The sequence below is a fragment of the Ambystoma mexicanum genome, chromosome 3p, assembly GCF_040938575.1.
Source record: "Ambystoma mexicanum isolate Mex_15411 chromosome 3p, UKY_AmexF1_1, whole genome shotgun sequence".
NCBI classification, from domain to species: domain Eukaryota; kingdom Metazoa; phylum Chordata; class Amphibia; order Caudata; family Ambystomatidae; genus Ambystoma; species Ambystoma mexicanum.
This window is the reverse complement of record NC_090925.1, coordinates 1,169,026,705-1,169,047,941: the sequence shown is the minus strand read 5'-3', so window position 1 is coordinate 1,169,047,941 and position 21,237 is coordinate 1,169,026,705. Positions and strand designations below refer to the sequence as shown.

Below are 21,237 nucleotides of genomic sequence, written 5' to 3'. Positions count from 1 at the left end.
GATGATGTTGCAAACACAGACCTATGGAGAAAAAAAAAGGTCCTCAACATGTGTCCATTACCATCTTGGCCATCCACTGGCATCTTGAGGGGAACGGCTCAAGCTGTGCAGAAGATGACAAATGTGGGGGGTGGCCAACACCAGCTCCCTGTAGTGTGCTCAAATTGGCCAGTCATCAACGTGGGCAAAGTGTGAATCCGTTCCCTATGGAGAAGAGTGGGCACCGCAGCCATCAATTTGGTGAACACTCAGCGGTTTGAGAACAGGCCGAAGTGATAGTGGACTTTTAAAACCATTAACCTCACAACTAGGCATTAGCCCCCCATCTATGGGGGCCACAAGGGTGCCCAAAGGGTCACTAACCTATATGATTGATGGGAATTTAGGAGTGAGAAAAAGTGGCCTTTCTTCCTTGAACTGGTCATTCAGGGGAACTGTATGGGTACACTGATGTTAATCAGGAACTCTGCATTACGCACTCTCATTTCAATTACTGTCTGCAAGCTACGACGTAAGAGAGACAGATGCCACAAGACATCCAGAGGAATCGTACCAATGTGGTTCAGGTAAGACTGCCAACACCAACGTACCCACAGTCATCAGGCACAAAATCCCCCCTTTCTGCATGTCGCTAGCAGGCATCCTCCATGCTCGGAACACCTCCACTGGGCAGCCTGATTAAGAGCTCTGGCAGCCAAACAAAACGGGGAACACCCGGGCCTCAGGTACCACCCATCGACTGGAGAACTGCCCAAGGGTTTGGTGGTGACCAGCTGATAAAAAGCAGCAGGTAAGATGGAGCACCAACACAGTTAATCAGACAGAATCATTACTGCCTGGAACAGAGTATGAGGCTGCGATCTTATGCCCATGGCATATTCCCTGCAGCACTCCCACACACCTCGGTTTCCACAGTGGGAAGGATCCCTTCATAATAGGATAATGGAGCTGCTTGTGTTTAGGGCAGGGGTATGCAACCTTTGGCTCTTTAGATGTGTTGGACTACAAATCCAAAGAGCCCTAGCCAGCATAGCCAATGGAGAGGGATCATAGGAGTTGTAGTACCTAACACCTCGAGAGGGGCAGGTTGCTGACCTCTGGTTTAGGGCATACAGGATCTTTTAAGGCAAAAGTGTTATGTAGAATAGAGCTCCTTCACTGAGCATCCGTTTCTTTTAAATGGATAACAATCATCCACCCCCGTTCCATCCATCCTGTTGAGACACATTCTTATATACACAGGTGGCATATGTCTTAAATAAAAAAAAATATCTTAAACATTAATCTTAAACTGTTTTAGCAGGTTTAATTCACCTTAAAATAGAGAACTGGCGAACCTCAACAGCATAAGCACAGAGAGAAGCTAAATGCAGTTTAAACCTTTTCATGTTAGATTAAAATGACAAACTCTTACGAAAGCAATACTTCTGTCCATGTATTTATTTTCACAGGCCAGCTGTAAAAGAAGCTTAAGAGAGCTTGTAGCATAGTGTAGTTGCCCACTACTGACATCTAGGCTATGTCGTCGCTGCAATCCTTAGTCTCTTGGAGGGGACACACTCAAGTATGGACCAACATCTTTTAACTTTGTATAAAGTATAATTATTTGTAAATGTTAATTTGAAACTTCCTGGTATTTGAAGCATCACAGATGGCAATAAACACAGAATGCAAGTCTATCAAACCCCCAATACAGGACAACTGTTCATCGTATACTGAGCTCAAATATCATCCATCATAAATACCAGCAACACTTACTTTCAATAGCCAAGTAAATTTTGCGCTCTCCTTCTTTTGGTTCTTTGCCTGGGGGGAAATATGTGCCTCGGATTGTAATAGCAGCTTCGGAATATTCACTGATTCTCTGCAATGCTTCTTTAGATGTAACTTTCCACCGGGCAGTCTGAAGAAAGATGGTTGGAAAGAAATCAAGTGTTAAAAATGCAAATATTTAACATGAGAAGGGTATTGCACCAAAATCTTGTAAATAAAATGCAAAATGTAAATGAGCATTCAGCTCAGTTAAAAAAAAATATATATATATACATTAAAGTACCCCAAAATGCCAAACAAGGGTAGCAGGGGTGTCCCCCGCTTACCTAGTTTGGCGTTGTGGGGTGTCCCCACATACATTAAATGTAAAGCCAGGGACAAAAATGGAAATTTCAGAAAAAGCTTGAGTTACAAAATTCGAGCAAGTTGGCTCCGCTATTTTGTAACTTGAGCTTTTCAGAATACGGTCTTTCAACATAGATCCATTATGAGCACTAGAGCTTATGGTCAGGCACCCTGCTAAAATTATATCTGATAATTCTGCCTATATGGAAGCCACAATGAAATGAATAAATTATAAGTTACTCACCATAGTGACTAACATACACTTAGTCCATAGTCCCCTTTCCTCCATACTGTATGGGTGTCCCTTCCAAGGGACGGGAGACAGAACCTTTGTCACCAGAAAAAACCTTAGCCTTTAAACTTAGAGGCGAGTGGCCCAGGGAGCATGTGTTGCCCTGCCTCCCCTCTCCGGCGCCACACCTCAGTCCCCATTGACGCATCAATAGATTTGCCTAATGACACCAGTATTATTAGGGGGGAGGTTGGTGGGACGTATGGAGGAAAGGGGACTACACACTAAGAGTAGGTTAGTCACTACAATGAGTAACTTATAATTACTCTTACATCCTGTCCCCTTTCCTCCATACTGTATGGGCGATTACTACCGATTGTAGCCCTAGGGTGGAGAGGAGACCCTCCTTAAGCAAATAGGTTCCTGAGAACTGCCTGTCCGAAAGCCGCATCAGATCTAGTGCCGGCATCCAAACAGTTTTGTTTGCAGAAAGCCGAGGGAGAGGCCCAAGAGGCCGCCCTGCTACGACTTGCCAAGGGACATGGCGCTGGAATGCGATGGCCGTTGCCTTTGCCCTGACTGCGTGGGCATGCATGTTGGCCCGGGAGCGGCTTGTGCTGGCCCTCATACACTTCTTTGATGGCAGAGACCATCCAGCGAGATATGGAGGCTTTAGAGGCCTGATAGCCTGGCCTCGAGCCTCCGAAAGTGACAAATAGGGCGTCCGACTTGCGGAAGCAATTGGTCCTGTCCAAGTAGAACTTTAGGGCATGCCTGACATCCAGGCAGTGCAGCACTCTCTGTGCTTCGTCCTTGAAATCGGGAAAGAACGTAGGAAGGACTATTTCTTCGCTCAAGTGACATGCAGATGGAACCTTGGGCAGAAATGCCAGGTGCGTCCGCATGACTACCTTGTCCTTGTGAAAGGTGGTATATGGTTCAGAGGCGACCAGCACCTGGATCTCGCTGACTCTGCGAGCCGAGGTAAGACCGACTAGTAAGGCCGTCTTGATGGTGACCAGGGCGCCCAAAACTATGTTAAGGTCCCACAGAGGCTGCGGTCTCTTGACGGGCAGGTAGAGCCTAGCGAGAAAAGTCAGATGTTTGACTATAGGGTTGGAGAAGGAAAAAATGCCTTCTCCGAGTTAATGTAAGCCCAATGGCTGCAAGGTATGTACGGCAGGTGTCCACCTGTACGCCCGAATGAGTGAGGTGTGCCGAAAAGGAGAGCATGTTGTCCAACTTGCAGGCCAAGGGGTCAATTCTCTTGGAGTCTGCCCAGTGGCAGAATCTGGTCCATTTGCTTTTGTACTGTGCCCTGGTGGCTTTTCTCCTGGCGCTCTGTATGATCTCCAGATTGGCCTGTGAGAGGCTAAGGTGCCAAAGCGTTACCTGCTCAGGTACCAAGCTGTAAGGGCTAGTTTCCCTGGCGCGGGGTGGATGATTCTGCGACCCTGCTGTGCCAGAAGATGTGCTGGTCCCGTCGGGAGGTCTATATGGGGCACCTCGAGAGGCTGAGCAGCTCTGAAAACCATGGCCTGGACGGCCACCATGGAGCAATCAGAATGATGAGTCGTCGGTGAGACTCCTTGATCTTGAAGATTACCCTGTGGATCAGGGGAGTGGGCGGAAGGCGTAGGCCTTCATGCCGGGCCACTGGAGGTGAAATGCATCACCCAGAGAGCCGGGGCTCTGACCCTGCCAGGATGCGAACTGGAGACACTTCTTGTTGTGCCAGGTGGCAAAGAGATCCACTTGGGGGTGACTCCACCTGTTGAAGATCTCCTGAATAACGAGGTTGTTTAACTGCCACTCATAACTGTCCCCTCCCAGCCTGCTGAGCCTGTCCGCCTCCTGGTTGGACTCTCCCGGGAGGTGGACTGCCGAGAGGTAAATGTCATTTTCCAGGGCCCATTCCCACATGCTGATCGCCAGTCTGCACAGAGGAGGTTATCTGGTGCCTCCCTGCTTGTTGTCGTAGTACATGCTGGTCGAATTGTCTGTCTGGATGAGGACAGCCTTGCCCTTGAGAAGTGGTAGGAATGCCCTGAGAGCTAGCCAGATGGCGTTCAGCTCCAACCAATTGATCTGGTATTCCTGCTCCTGTCGAGTCCAGGTGCCGTGGACCGAGAGATGGTTCAGGGTGGCTACCCAGTCCTCGAGAGGGGAGTCTGTGGTGATGGTGGCCTGCAGAGAGAGCGCCCGAAAGGGCTTGCCCGTCCGTAGGTTGCAGTCCATGGACCACCAGGTTAGGTCCGGGTGGAGAGATGGAGGAACGTTGATTATCTCGGATTGCAAGCCCGGCTCCTGATTCCATGAGGCTGCGAAGTGCAGCTGAATCCTCATCATCCTTAGTCTTTGTGCAGCACGGCTAACAGGACCGGCGCCAGTAGACCCAGGAGATGTTGGTACCACCATGTTGAGAGTCACCTCTCTGCTGAGGAAGTGGGCGGTGGCCCTCTTGATGGCCAAGATTTTGTCCTCTGAAGGCAAAACCCTCTCGGAGCACGTGTCCCAAATGAGCCCCAGGAATGTCATTCTGCGTAGACTGCAGCTGTGACTTCTTGAGGTTGAGCGAGAAGCCCAGGTTGTGCAGTGTATTCATAAGGGCATGGGAAGAGTGGAGAACCGCTTCCGGAGATGTAGCCCTGACGAGCCAGTCGTCGAGGTATGGGTAGATGTGGAGGCCCTGTGCTCCGAGGAGGGCCGCTACAGCGTTCATGAGTCTGGTAAAGACCCTTGGGGCCGAGTTGAGGACAAATGGAAGGACTTTGTATTGGAAATGACAGCCCATGATCCTGACCCGTAGGAAACAACGATGGGGCTGCCAAATCGGGACGATAGGTACGCGCACTTCAGGTCCAGGGAGCACATCCAGTCTCCCTTGTCCAGTGTTTCCGCTATCAAAGCTGGCATAACCATCTTGAACTTTTGCAAGGGTAGGGAGAGGTTGAGAGTGGAAAGGTCCAGCACAACTCTCAGGCCTGCCTGGTTCTTCTGGATGGCGAAAATCCTGGAATAGAAGCCAAAGCCTCGCTGGGAGGCTGGGAATTCCTCCACTGCCTGGCTCTCTACGAGCGACCGGATCTCCGCCAAAAGAGTTGCTGTCCCAACCTGTGGGAGTGGAGGGGAGGAGAGGCTTGGATAGGAAGATGGTACCCCGTGGATACTACATAGAGGATCCAGGAATCCGTGAAATTCTGGCGCCAGAATTGTGCATGGAGAGCAAGCCTGCCCCCCACCGGAGACACGTGGACCCGAAGCGGCGTGTCATGCCTTCTTTTCCTCGAAGGCTGACGCTGAGGAAGGAGACTGAAAAAAGCCCTCACCCCCACCCCCTTTTTGTTGCGCCGGTTCTGAGACGGCAAGCGGTCCGGCTGCCTGGATCTGCGTTCCTGGAAGCTGTGGAACCCCCCCATATGTATGACCCTTTTCCGAGCGCTGCTGAGATTGGGTGTACAATTTGGGCGTGGTCTTTGTAAGAATGGATAAAGACTGCCATTTGTGGGCTGTTTTTAGTCCAGCTCTTCATCCGTAGAGGAGTGGCAGAGGTCTCCCCCCCTCGAACGGTAGATCTAGAATGTGCTCCTGGACATCAGGGTAGAATTTCGTTGCCCGGAGCCAGGCTGTTCTCCTCATGTCCGTGGCAATGCAGATGGCACGGCCCGAGGTATCGATATGAGCCCCTGTGGATTACATGAGATCACGTGCCACGAGCTTGGCTTCCGCTAGCCCCGCCTTAAAGCGTGATTGGCACTGGGTGGGGAGTTCTGGTAGGAAGTCCGCAATTTCCCACCATAACCGTTGGTTGGCGGCCACCAGCATGGCATCTGTGTTGGCCTGCCACAGGTGCTAGGTGGCGTTGGAGTAGATCTTCTTGCCATACACCTCCAAGATCATCTCCTCCTTGCCTAGCAACGCCGCAGAGGAGGCAGCTGAGGGCGACTGAGGCTTGGAGTATAGTGATGCCACAGCGATCACCGAGGAGTGTGGCTGACGATGGGTAGAGAGCAAGAGTGTATCGCCCTCCATCTGCCTGTACTTGGCATCCAGGCTTCAATTGACCGGCTGGACCGGATGCGGCTTGAGCCAACCCTTCTTGGCCAGGGAGACTACATCGGTCTGCAGTGGAATCCCTGTGTTGGCAGAGGGGCGTTTTGTGAGGACTTCAGCCAGAATCCCCTCTGCCGGATGTTTGTCCTCAGGTTGGGGGAGGCCCAGGTATTCCCCAGGTATGTCTGGATCCTCCTCCTCGTCCTTCTCCTGCAGATCAGGAGGATCTTGTGGGGGAGGAGGAGTAGATGGCGTCGGAGGCTGGGGTACACGGACCGCAGCCGGATGCTGAGGAGGCGGCGGAGGTTGCGGAGTTGGCTGTGGAGCCGGAGGAGGCGGCTGCACCAGGCCCTGGGGGCCCGATGGAGGAGTCTGTGGTGCCGTTAGCATGGCGGGGAGGACTTCCCAGACTGCGTCCTTGATTATAATCCCCATCTGAGGTGACCTCATGAGGCCGAGAAACTTCTCGAAGAGCACCTCCTCACTGGCCAAAGAGTTGGCAGGGGTACCGACGGGATAGCTGGGGCTGCTGGAGCCGCTGCATACCCGGTCCATATGGACGCAAAGGAAAGTTGCCCTGTGCACATGAAGGGTAGACTGTAGGCCACGTACCTGGTTGAGACCAGTCCCACCTTGACACTCGTTATTTGTCGAATTTGTGGAATGGCGTAGGATGGGTGCCCCTTTCTGGCGCGGCGGCCATTTTGTCAAGCTGCCTGCCATGTGCCTGCGACGTGTTGCTCAGTCCGCTGGGCCCGGCCTCGTCCAAGACTCTTGCGTGTGGATCACGAGGCCTAGCCTGCTAATCGGGCCTCGACCCGGGGGTCGGTAGAGCTGCGTTTAGGCGCCCCCTCGGACCGATTGCTGATATTAGGGCGTAGCCCCTTGGATGTATTGCCAGTATTAGGGCGTAGCCCCTCGGCCATTGTGCCGGTACAAGGGTGTAGCCCCTCGGGTGTAGACCCGGTAAAAGAACCTTCTGGTCCCTCGACACTGCGCCCCGGAGGATCCGAGGACCTCCCGACCCGAAGGTTCAATGCTTCACGAAGTTCTTGAGATCCTCTGGAAGAGCTCCCTCCACCTGGCGAGTCTGTTCTTCAGCGCCTTCGATGACAGCGAGTCACACGCCGAACATGATTGCCAACCGTGGTCTGGACCAACGCAACGGAGGCAGAGGCTGTGGGGGTCTGAAGTTGGGAAGAGCCCGTTGCAGGATGGACACCTGCTGAACCCCTTAGAAGTCGACATGCGCTGGGGAGGAGCGTGACGCCTGAGGATCGAGCACCTGAATGATCGATCAGACAAAAAAAGACAAAGAGAAGAAGTATCCGTGCATGGAATTACATGGCCGAAGCCAAACCCAGGAACAAAGGTGAATTCGGCCCGTTCCCATCGACGCGGAAAAGGGGACTGAGGTGTGGCGCCGTAGGGCGGAGTCAGGGCAGTGCATGCTCCCTGGGCCGCGCCCCCGCGCGTCTCTAAATTTAAAAGGGGAAGAAGGTTTTTCTAGTGAAAGGGACGCCCGTACAGTATGGAGGAAAGGGGGCGGGACCTAAGAGTATGTATTGGATTAAATTACCCAATGTCAAGAATAAATGAACCACCACAAAATAATTGTCCTGTAAGCAAAGGAGGGGGGTTAGCAGTTGTCAGTTCCTATATAGAGAACCAATTTGAATAGACATTTTCATGCCTATTGACCAATTCTATTTTTGATCTGTTTTTTGGGTTAATACACATGTCATTTTTACTTTACTCTGTATGTATACTATTTTGTATGGTTTGGACAGCCCTGAGGAGGACCTTCGTTGGTCGAAACATGCGTTGGCTGTTGCTTTCATTAGTCAGCCTATATCAAATAAATGAAAATTATTTGTGAACAATCCGAAATTGGATGGGTCATTAGCCTTGAAAATGTCTATTCAAAAATTGGTTGTATATATGGGACTGACATGTGAGCGCAGGTTGATAGAAACTGAACCATTCCCAGCCTAAAAACAATCAACGCTCTACTTGATCATTTTGAAGGTCAATGCTAGAGACAAACGGTCTAGGTTGCAGCCACGCCAAAGGGCGCCCCCAAGAACTTATTTTTAGCACTACAGATTGTTAGAGGATGCATTACAAATAATGATATACAATCCTGTTTATAAACCTGGACATGGGTTATGTCTGTGAAAATATTACATGCGTTCACACACAATGCAACCTGGAGATGTGTGTATTAGTTTAACATCTAAATGACTTCACACAAGAAGAGTGATGTATCAACAACTCAGCATTGGTGGCCTTGGAGACCTCATCAGGGATTATTATTTGTTTATCTTTCTTTATTGGCATTTCAAAAACCAAACACACATACAAAATCCCATACCAGCACTCCCTTTGCCTGCTCCCCCCCCCCCCCGTCTCCCCTTAGCCTCAGGTGCACCCAATCATGGTGAAATGTTCGTCTGGCCTAATATCAAGGTTCAAACATGCATATTAAGATAGTGCGAGTCAGTTAAATGTTACCAATGAGTTATTCAATGCACATTAGAACGTAACAATAAACCACCCTTCCCCCCCTGTCCTTATTGCATTCCGATCCTTTGCATCGCCACCTCAGCAACTGGTGACATCGCACCCTCTGTGTCCTGATGTTGAAGCAGATAGTTTGTGTACGCATCCCACATATTCTTATCATGACACCGATGTTGAAACAGTGACCCCCACCCGTTCTTCATATCAATACAGTACATGATGTCTGCTCTCCATTGACAGATCGTGGGGCTCCATTTCCTACCCCACTGCACTGCCACCCTTCGTTTAGCAAGAATAAGAAGCAGCCCAATCAATTTTCTTGTGCTCCTGGGGACGTCCTTAGTGTAGCCCAGTAGTCCAACCAGAGGATCTGGACCTGACCCATGATTGCCCCAAGCGTATCAAACACCTCTCTCCAGAACAGCTGGATGTCACCCTACGACGCATCAAGCCCCCCCCAACCCCCCCCCCCCCCCCCCCGAGTGGTTTATCCAGTATGGGGGAAATCAGAGGTTGTTCAGGAAACGTGGCAAACACTAGCCGCAGGCTCTCCCTGAGTCGGTAGTATAGAAATATGTCCAGGCCCTCAACTCATCAAGCGTTATAAACTGCCCTCCAGGAAATAAGTCTCCAAAGTGCGTGATCCCCAGGTTCTTGACCATATTCACAAACCCAAGTTCACTGGTGATCAGTATCCCAGGTATGTACTTCACTGGAAGCCGGGACGAGTACAGCACCTCCCGCCCCTTTTTACATTAGATTCTGACCCAACCTCTGCATGTCAACTCCACCAGGTTCCTCGTGTGTCGACTTCTCCTTGGTGCCATTAATATAATTGATCTAAGCAGGTCTGGGGTAGCCACAGCTCTCTACATCTCCACATGCCTCCTGTCTCCCTGTATCTCATACCAATGCGTAAGAAGTCTTAGTTACTTACCTGTAACTGTATATCTCCAGCATTGGTATCTTTCATAGATTCAGATGCTTGAATATTCCCTGTCAGACCGGGAATCCTCTGTGATTTAAATAATTATTATCACTTTTTAAATATATACATTTACATAGAAATATGAATGTAGATTGCCCATTATGTTCTATGAGCCATTCACTTGTTTAGTCCCTCCACCTCACTTTGGTCCTTTATGGCAACCAATGAGGTGGCAAGGCTTAAGCTCGGCCCCAGTCAGCCATCCTCAGATTTCCTGGAGCGTAGTTATGCGAAATTTTTGGGGCTTGACATACTTGTTTGCAGGGCGTAAGTCTAATACTGGGCGCATAGTTTAATTTTTTTTTTGGCACAAGGAAGTAAGTTGAATAAATACCCTTGTTTACCTGGTTTCCCGGGACGAGTTCGATCGCGTCCTTTGCGAGAAGATTGACGATTTCCTCGAGGAGGATCTTTTGGTGGTCCAGGGAGTGTATCTTTTAACTTGGAGGGTGATTGCGGGGGCGCTCAGCAGTTCGATGCAGTATCCTGCGGACACTGTGGACAGCACCCATCTGTCCGAGGTGATCCCTTCCCATGCTTGGGTGAAGTTGGAAATACGCCCCCCTACTGGGGATGCATGGGAAGGGACCCTGAGCGGAGCGTTACTGTTTGCTGGGAGGCGTACCGCCTCTGCCTGGGCTGCCTCTCCCTCTACCGCGGCCCCTTTTGTTACCTCTATCGTAACTTTGGGTACTTTGTTGGTTGCCACCCCACGATGTACCCTGCCCGTGTGAGTAATTGGAACCCCTCTGGGAATTTTGTCCGCGTGAGCGACGAAAATAATTATGCCCTCTTTGGTTCGTGGGTTTGTCCGTCAGTTGTCCCAGGTACTTTAGGGTATTGTATTCATCCTTGGCAGTTTTGAGTGCCTCCTCTACTGCTTTGCCAAACGAGACATTCGGTTCCACCGGCATGTCGATAAGAGAAGCCTGGGTCTAGGGTTTAAACCCTGACTGTCTGAGCCAAGCGTGCCTTTTGATGACAGTGCCCTCTGCGATGAGCCGGCCTACATTATCTGCGGCGTCAAAGGTTGCCTTTAGAATGCACCCGGACAACGACCTACCCTCTGACGCAATCTGGGCTAACTGTCCCTTTTGTGGTTCAGGTGCGGAGGCAATGAGAGCAGCTACTTGCTCCCACTGGGGGCAATTATAGCTTGCCAGCAAAGTGGTGGTATTGGTGATTCTTGCCTGGTAAGCGGAAGTGGAGGCCACTGTATGGCGAACAGCTGTATGTCTGGGCAGTCCCAAGCTACATAGAGGAAGTCTGCTTGCTCTGCTCGGCATCTGTTGCATTTCCCCGACGTATCTGGGAAGTTATTTTTTAGTTGGGCTGGCATGTAGTAGAATTGGTGTATGTACTTAAAATGAATCCGCTTGAACCTGGCATTAATGGCACCCTTCCTAGTAATCTCACAACAATATGTCCATGTGTCTGCTGGCATCTCCCTTCCCAGCTTTCTTTGCCATTTCTCCTGTGGCGGCGACCCAGTGATCCCTCTGGTTTGTATGTGCATGTAAAACTAACATAGTCACTGTAATGGATTTATTTTGAACCATTTGAGGTAACTAAGAGGTGCTGCACTTTTAGGTGTTCATGCAATTTGAGAATGCTAAAAGGATATACTACACAGCCTAAGTCACTATTCTAACTACTAAATGTGTTACAAAATAAGCTAAAATGCTATTTCATATGTTATATTTTGTGTTTTGTTTTTATTACATGTTACGCTTGCATTCAGCCCGGATTTGAAAAAGGCGCCAATGAAACGCCGAAACACGTGTCATCCATATGGGCAGAACATATATTAAATAAATTAAGAAAATATACTTGAAGAAACTTGACTACGTACTTTTATTCATTTACAACAGAAATTTGGCGCAAAGAGGTGTAGGCACAAACAAACTACTGCTTATATAAAGTGGGTCCGACTGGGCAGCCCTGAACAATTTTTCAATTCTGGGGTTGACAGCCCTAGTGAAATTAGGGGTGAGGAGGGAAGGGTCAATTCTGCGTTGGATGGACTTTAGAATTGGTGTGGCTTGGGCGATGAGTTTCTTATCCCCCATGATCTCTTTTGCAAAGTCCCTCTCTTCTTGAGCCCCTTGAGTGTCTATGTGAAAGTGCTCTGGAGCTCTAAGACCTCATTCAGTAGAGGCTGATTATCCACAGGTGAGTCAGTGACCGGTGGTTCTTTGTTAACAGGTGAGTCTAGATTATAGACCTCTGCCTCGTCTTCCTCCTCCTCATCCTGGTCCTCGTCGTCTCCGTAATAATCGTCTACCGCTTGGTCGTCCAGCATTGTATGTCTGGGTCTTCAGCATGGTAAGGTTGAATAGAGAATGGGTCTGAAGTCAGGCCCTGAGCTGGAGTTTCATTACGAGGCCTTTTATTGGGAGGCTGAGGGTCTTTGGATCGTGAAGTAGTAGAGTTGTTAGGGGTACTCTGATAACTCAGAAAATAATCAGGGTTTTTCTCATAGAAATTAGCCATAAAAGACATTCTCCTCATCACCCTGTCGATGTCTTCAGAGCTCCATTCCCTGGAGCTGGGGATGACCACCTCCTGCTGTGGTTCCTCTCCTATTCCCATATTATGTAGAGTGGGAGGGATAACTTTAGGTTTAGTGACAGGGTCAGGGGTCTTAGATGTATCCTTATCTGAGGATGTATGTTTGTCCTTCTGGACCTGGGGTGCAGATGTCATCTCTGAATACTTTTTCTGCTGTTTGTCCCCTTTACCGTGAGTAGAAGAGTGTTTCCCTGATGGTCTGGCCTTCTCTGAATCTTTCGACGCCTGGCGCCGAGATCCGGGGGTGTGTAGGCTAGCTTCTGTATCTTTAGAGTGTGAACGTCGAGACTCAGAGGCAGACGTGGAACGAGCTGCTGGAGCCGACCCTAAGCGTGCAGCTTGGGGGTGGAGGTCAGATTAGTCTTTTAACGACCATACCTCTGTGACTTTGGGGAGTGAGGCACTCTTGGAAACTGTGGATGGTTGCCGTATGTCGTGAGGCGATCTCGACCTGGAACGCCCAGAGGACACGGATTCTGTGGACCGCTCTCTATGTGCCTCCTTTTTCCAAGCACTCGACACGCGTGTCGAATCTCGGCTGGGGTTAGTGTGTTTAGGTGTAGTTGTATGGGTAGCGCTTGTGTCGCCGGGTGTGTTCCCCATAACTGCCCCGCCGGACAATCCTCCCTGGTCGGGGACTAGCGCTTGGGTGTCTTGACGCCCCTGTGCCCTCGCTGTCCTAAACAGCGGTGTTGCTGCCATCACTGAAGGATCCCACCGCTTCCATGGCCTCGAGCTGCCTGGCGTGATGGGCCCAATATTTAGTGGAGCGGTCCTTTAGTGTTTTTGCCTTAAAGAGCTTACACACTCTGCAGTTAGCTTCGGGGTGGTCCCTAGGCAAACAGAGATTACAGGTGGTATGTTTGTCAACCCAAGGGAACTTGCGGTTGCACTTGGGGCAAAATTTTAATGGAGTACTCTCCATATGTCACCTAATGGCAGCGGGCGAGTGTATGTAGGAAATAAAGCGAGTGTAATTATGTCCACCCCCCACTCTCCCTACTTGCAGGGCCGAGCCAGAGGCCTGCCGAGGCCTGGGCCGAGGCCAAATGGCCTTCAGAGGCCCAAAGTCTGTTGTGCAGTCTCGACGGTTGCTCATTCTTCAGACCGGCGTCGATCTTCGATCTCTCGACGTGGGATTTGAAGAATGGGTATTTTTAGGTAAATTATGAGCAAATGGCTGAAAGCCAGGGAATTCCGCAACAATGCTTCCGACAAGTATGGCGGAAAAAAACGTGTGAGGGATCATGGGTACAGAGGACGTCACACTAGGGATAGTATCACTGGCACGCCCTATGTTGACGCCCATTTTCGAGTTTCGAAAAACAAACTAATACTCTGCAGCTTCCACTAGATGTCCGCCTATGCACCGCATGTGATCTAAGCAGATTCCACAAGCCTCAGAAACATAGCTATGCAGAAAACATGTCTGTGAGCCTTTACCATATAGCAACACAAAGGTTACATACTCAGGGAAAGGCAGGAGAGAAGGCGGATCCTACCTTATGCAAAGAGGTGGCAGAGCACTGCCTGACCAACTGCAGATTCTTTGTTGGTATCTTCTGTCAGGCAGTAATGCTTGGCAAACGTCTGCAGAGTGCTCTAGGTAGCGGCTCTGCATATGTCCTTCAATGCTACCCCTGCGTGAAACGCTACTGAAGCTGCTCTCCTTCTGGCGGAGTGAGCCGAAGCAGGCTTGGTCAGGGGGTCGCCTTTAGACTGATGACAGTGGGTGATACACTGAGAAACCCAACATGCCAGACTTTGTTTTGAGATATGCTGACCTTTAGTGCGGCCAGAAAAAGCAATGAACAATCTGTTGCAGGAGCAGTGGAACTCCTTAGTTCTCTGTAAGTAATAAGTAAAACTTTAGAACCCTTGCCACATCAAGAGAATGCAAAGTTCTCTCTGCATCAGAGGTGTGATTCTGGAAGTAAGTTGGGAGGACAATGCGCTCCGAGAGTGTCATCTCTGATAAGACCTTAGGAAGGAATTTAGGGTGTGTTCTCAGAATGACGCAGTCCTTATGGAACAAGGTAAAATGAGGTTCTGATGATAAGGCTTGCAACTCACTGATCCTCCTGGCTGGTGTGATGGCCATCAAGAAAGCCGCTTTTCCAGGATAATCATTTTATGTCACATCTATGAATAGGCTCATATGGAGGTTCCATGAGAGATGTCAGTACTGTGTTTAGGCTCCAGGCTGGGACCGATGTTGGCGTAGGTGGGTAAGTACGCATCAACCCTTTCAGGAAGATCTTGAAAGCCGGCTGAGTGAGAAATGACTGGTTATCTGGATTTGTCGTATATGTCGCTATGGTCGATAGATGAACCTTGATAGAGGATAGAGAAAGTCCTGCCTTAGCCAAAAACAATAAGTAAGGCAGCACTTGATCGACCAATGCTGTGAATGGATTCACTGATGATGTTTCGCACCACTTAGAGAAACGAGTCCATTTTCGTATATAGGTGATCCGAGTAGAAGCAGCCCTCAACGCCTTAATATCCCAGCAATCTGCCAGGAGATTCAGATTCATTAGCTTTTGCTGTTCAGGAACCAGGTCTTGAAAGACAGGCTCGCTGGGTCGTGGTGGAGGACCTTGTGGTTTTTGTTGTGTTAAAAGATTCTGATGAGCTTTGAGATTAATTGAGGGGCCAATGGGATAGGCACTGCAGGTTGGTTTGAGTACCATATCTGCCTAGCCCAATCCGGAGCTATCAGGATCATTGAGCAGTTATGTTCCTTCAGTCTGCGAAGCACTCTCGCTATGAGAAGGATGGGGGAAAGGTATAAAGGAATTTCCCTGTCCAATCCACTGAGAATGCATCTCCTATTGACAGATGCTCTGGGTACCTGGAGGCGAATTCGTGGCATTTCTTGTTGGCTTTGGTGGCGAAGAGGTCGATCTGTGGATGACCCCATTCGGAAAATATTTGTTGGACTTCTCTGTTGTCCAGTTCCCACTCATGAGAGGTCGTGCAATCCCTGCTTAGCTTGTCCGCTAGGATATTGTCCACTCTCGGAAGATGCTCCGCCTTGATTTGAACTCCGTGGTGCAAGGCCCATGCCCATAGCAGTTGAGCTTCTTGAGACAAAATCTCCGACCTCGTGCCTCCTTGTTTGTTTGTGTAATACATGGAGATTGTATTTTCTGTCTGGAGGGTCACCACCTGCCTGGCTAACATCGGAAGGAAGGCTTTCAGTGCCCACCGTATAGCCCTGAGCTCTAGAACATTAATGTGCAGTTGGGATTCCTGGGCGGACGAAGTGCCCTTAGTTTGGAGGTCCGGTAGGTGCGCCCCCCCCCCCAGTCCCACAGAGATGCATCTGTCCTGAGGAGAAGGGTAGATGTGTGGGCCTGAAATGGCATTCCCTGTAACAGGTTTTGATCTATATTCCACCATCAAAGTGCCTTGTGTAATGTCGTCGGTAGCTGGACGGTATCATCCCATAAACCGAGTGCTTGTTTCCATTGGCAGTGCAAGGTCTCCTGAATTGGTCTCATGCGAAGTCTGCAATTTGGTATGAGAAATATACATGAGGACATCATGCCCAGGAGAGTTTTAAAAGGGCGAACCGTGGTTGTCACTCTATCTAGGAACCACAAGGTCAAGTGGAGAATAGCTGCTATTCGGTCTGCCGATGGTCTTACCCTGGGAATGCTGGTGTCAAAGTCTGCACCTAGGAAGAGTACTGTCTTGCTGGCCACTGGGCAGGATTTTGCTTTGTTTATAGAAAACCCTAACCCCTTTAAGAGGTTTATAGTTCTCGAAACCACCAAGCGCGCGAGTTTGAATGAGCTTGCCCTTATCAACCAGTCGTCCAAATATGGGAAGACTTCCGTGCCTGTCCTTTTTTAAAAAAAACTTTATTTATTAATTATGGTGGTACACGTCGCCTCTTCAACATGACATTCCATAACATTCAACAGTTCGATTACAATATCAAAACACAGTTACAACCTGTATAGTCTACACAGTCCGCTCATTTTCGGGTCTAGTCGGGCTACTTCCAGCCGACCCTGATTCACACAAGTATACTCTGAACGGAGCCCAGATGTCTTTAGGTTTACATGGTCTTGGTAGCGACATTACATACTGTTCTTCACATTCATTGACCTGAGCCGGTTCCTTAAAGTGATTTGCACGTGGTGCGTATGCACTCTTCCACTGCTGCAATATACATTTTTTAGCCACTATGCATGCTACATTGAATAATCGTCTGGTCACCTCCGAGGTCTTCCCAATATCTCCGAATAAGTATTTTTGGGGCGTTAGGTCTGCCGGGATCTGTGTGTTGTCCACCAGGATGGACGCTACTTCACCCCAGAACCCGTATATGGGTGGGCAACTCCAATACACATGGAATGAATCGGCATGTTCGCTTCCACATTTCAGACAACTGGCCGGGCCATCACAAGTGAATTTAGCCACCCTCTCAGGTGTGTAGTGTAACTTATTTAATACCTTAAATTGGATCTGGCGTAGGCCTGCGTTCATGGACACCCTTCTGGTTAAATCACAGTATTTTTCCCATGCCTTGTCTGAGATGGTGATTCCCAGATCAGCTTCCCATGAGACCTTGATCCTATTTATCGTAGGCGTGTTCGCCTGCACAACTGTGCATAGCCCCGAGACACTAATCCTCGCAGTGAGGCATGGATGGACTGGTAGTTCATCTGGGAATAAAGGCCATCTGGCCTTAAAAGCCATACGCATTCGGTGATACTGTAGTATCTTCAGTTGATCCCTCCCCATTCCAACTTTAAATTCCTCTAGTGTTATAAATTTGCCATTGGGGTATATATCTTTGAGTTTGAATTCCTCCTCTGGATCCCAGTTCTTTTGGATATCAGGGTCATAAGATGGTGCTATACCGGGGAAGTTCCAGAAGGGAGCTTTCGAGTAGTAGGGAGTCTCCAAATCCAGCCTACGGAAGAGTCTAGACCATGCATGCACTGTTATGCTAACTGGGTGGAATGGACAGTCGTCTTTATATTTCTTATTGAAGATTATGGAGCGTAAGTCGGTTGGGAGTACAGCGTGTTTTTCAATACCAACATGGGGGGAGGTGCTCTGTTCGTCGCAACAGTATCTGATAAATTGGGCCTGTGCCACTAGGTAGTATAGTTCAAAGTCTGGGGCCGCTATGCACCCTTTGTTGTAGGGTTCCACCATTTTTTCCTACTTCATTCTGGCTGCGCCCCCTCCCCACACAAACTCTGCCGCCAAGGATCGGAGGGTCGTGAAAAACTGTGCCCCTGGCCACAGCGGGATATTAGTAAATATATATAGTAATTTCGATAATATTACCATCTTCAATATGGCCACTCGGCCAATAAGTGAAATAGGGTGTTTTGTCCATAAACGAAGCTTGGTGGATATACCACCCAAAAGGTGTTCATGATTGTCAGCATAGAGGGAGGCGCTTCCGCCGGACACTATAATTCCCAGATATCTTATTTTGCTTGGGGACCATTGCAGACCATATGTGTTGGCCGGGCATCTCGTGGCAGGGGTCAGGGGGAATATTTCAGATTTGGATCTGTTAGTTTTATAGCCAGAGTATTCGGCAAACTCCTGAATGGTCTCGATCGCCGGGCCGAAGTGTATATCCGGTTCACGGATATATAACAATGTGTCATCTCGTCTAGAGATATTGAGTGGGTCAGGCCGGCCATCGTGATACCTCTCTGTCCCTGGTGTTCCCTGATTGCCGCTGCAACTGGTTCCATTGTGAGGGCAAATAGTATTGGTGAGAAAGGGCATCCCTGTCGCGTACCCCTTCCCAGCCCAAACCAGTCGGACATCATGCGATTGGTCAGCACCCTGGCTTCGGGGTCAGAGTAGTGTAGACCGACGCATCTCAAAAAAATGGGCCTATACCAAATTTCTCCAGCACTTTAAACAAGTACAACCATGATACTGAATCAAACGCTTTTTCAGCGTCGAGTGATACCGCCACCGCCTGAGGTTCTGGTTTTATCTGGGCCATGATACCAAACAGTCTCCTAAGGTTGAGAGCCGTTGACCTAGTAGAGATAAAGCCGCACTGATCTGGATGTACTAATGTGGGCATGTGTGGTAGGAGTCTTGTGGCCAGGATCTTGGCAAATATTTTAGCATCGCAGTTTATTAGGGACAAGGGTCGATAGGAGGACATCTCGTTGGGTGGTCGCCTGGGCTTCAACAAAACTGTTATTATGGCCTCTCTCATTGATGGTGGCAGGGTGCCCACTTCCACCGCCTCCTCTGACACCGACAATAGCACTGGGGTCAGTTCCTCATTTAATCCCTTATACAATTCTGCACCAAGTCCGTCCGAACCTGGTGCTTTGCCGCTGGCCAGTGATTTGATCGCCTCAGCAACTTCTTCAGTGGTCAGGGGTCGGTCCAGCGCGAGTCAGTATTCCACAGGCAGCGTTGGGAGAGTAATGCTCTAGAGGTACGTTTCCATGTCCCCGGCTGACTTCGAATCATGGTTAGAGTACAGTTCTGTATAAAAGCGGGTGGATTCCCTATTTATCCCTTCTTCACTAGGGACCACTGAGCCGTCTCCCGTTAGTAAACTGGAGATCGTCGAGTGCTGTCTTTCGGCGTTAAGTAGGTTGGCTAAGGTGTGCCCTGCTCTGTTGCCCTCACCATATCTACGCGCTCTAGGAGGGGTTGACATATAAAGCAGTTCCCTAGTAGCTGGCTTATTGAATTCCTGTAGATTACTATTTATGTCTGCAAGGGCTTTGTTATCATGTTTATCAGTGTATCTCGCTTCCAGGTTCCCCAGATGTTTTTCCACCTCATCAAGTTCTATCCTAACCGTATTCAGCATGCCTGTGGATTTAGAGAGCAATACTCCTCTCACCCAAACCTCTATATGCAATGCATCCGCTACTGCTGGGTCCTTGAGGATGTCCGGCAGCATCCTCCATCTCCTAATTGAGGGCGTTGTATTTCTTAGTGTCATTTCCATTGTAACAGGGGAGTGGTCTGAAAGGGTGCGGGGGAGTATCTCAATTATCTATCTGGTACATGAGGCTTGTGGAGGTCAACCAGTAATCTATTCTGGACTCAGTGTCATGCACTGTAAAATAAAATGTGTATTGTCCCTTGTATGGGTGTAGCCTTCTCCATGAGTCCACCATTGTCAACTGTGGCAGGATTTGTAGCAACATCACTGCCGCCTTGGAGGGGGGGTCGAGGTTTTGTATTGGACCGATCCAGTGTGACATCAAGGATTGTGTGAAAATCCCCCCCACAGGATCTGTTCAAAACCTGTGTACCCTATTTCCTGTACAACGTCTACATAGAACTCAGGGTCATCAACGTTCGGGCCATGGTTATTCACCAATATCATCACCCTCCCCGCAACGCTACCCCATACTATGACATAGCGCCCATGAATGTCCACTTTGCTTTTATCAAATCTAAAACCAAAAGAGGGATGTATAAGAGTGAGAACACCCCTTACCTGTGTGGAGTAATCTGTATATTATCTATTTTGTCCCCAGTTTTTCAAAAAGTCCATGTTTACCTTTCGGAGTGCATGGGTCTCTTGCAACAATCACCTGCGGATGATGTCTAGTAAGGTAAGTCCCCACCTTTCTAGACTTAGCACGATTGTTCAAACCGCGGACATTCCACGTAAGGAGCTTTAACTTCATTCCTCTATCCCTTGCTCCGGTGTATCCCATGACTCTGCGTTAATACCATCTTTCTTGTACTGGATTTTCACGGAAGAATGTCATGTGCAGCGACAGCACCAACAATTTCAACTTGTAACACCCTTCCAACTGGGTCCCCGATGCCCCCCCTCCATCGTGAATCACATATCTCAACAACCAAACTTCTGTCATAACAACTTGTCCCCCCACCCACATCATCTCCCCCAACATGACGATGCTGCCCAATAACGCTTGGGCCTTCCCCGATGGGCATTTCGCCCAATAACTTTGGAACTTTCCAGAGGGTGCCTGCTGCAGCCATCTGGTCACTTTTCCGGGGGCTCACGGCTCAAGACTACATTAGATCTGTGTCTAGGCCGCTCTCTGCCACTGTTCCTGGCTTTCCGTGTCGAGGATTAGTATGCACCCTTCAGTCTGCTGCATCAAGCCTCTCTGCTCCCGGCTGGATTTCGGCGTTTTGATCGTTTGCCTTCTCTATGTGAGGCAACGGGATGGACGCCTCCACGTATGTCATGGCTTCCGTAGGATTTTCAAATAAGTGGGCTCTACCACCATGTTGAATTCTGATTTTTGCGGGAAAGATCAGGGCATAGGGTACATTCGGCATCCGCAATTGCCTTTTCACTGGTTCATAAAATCGGCGTTGCGCCTGTACACCAGCAGAGAAATCCAGGTATATATGGATTCTGTTGTGCTCAAAGTGCCTTTCTCTCTGGAGAGTCCGAGGATAACATCCCTGTCTCTATAGTTAAGGATACGTGCTATTATGGTGCGAGGCGGTGCCCCAGGTTTTGGCGGAGGTGCCAGAGTGCGGTGAGCCCTCTCCACAAGAAAATATTCCGAGAAAGATTCAGTCCCCAGGATATCTTTCAATAGGTGTTCCACTTGCCTCTCCATGTCGCCGTACCAAAGGATTCTGCCACCCCAAAAATCCGAATGTTTCCGCGGGACCTCGATTCTAAATCCTCGCATTTACTCTGGGTTTTACGAAGTTCTGTTTTAAGTAGGGCTATGTCGCGGCCATGTTGCGTGATTGTGTCTTCATTTGCGCTGATTTTATTCTCCGTTTC

The 21,237-nt window shown here is 49.3% G+C and overlaps 1 protein-coding gene across 3 annotated transcripts in view; it reads right to left on the bottom strand.

The window, feature by feature from the left end:
- DDX46 (DEAD-box helicase 46) overlaps positions 1 to 21,237 on the bottom strand; it is a 1,330,317-nt gene that overhangs the window by 51,952 nt on the left and 1,257,128 nt on the right. For all 3 annotated transcript variants that reach the window (XM_069652574.1, XM_069652572.1, XM_069652573.1), the window contains exon 21: positions 1,759 to 1,903. In XM_069652574.1, the coding sequence (XP_069508675.1) occupies positions 1,759 to 1,903 (145 nt within the window). The remainder of the gene's footprint in view (positions 1 to 1,758; positions 1,904 to 21,237) is intronic.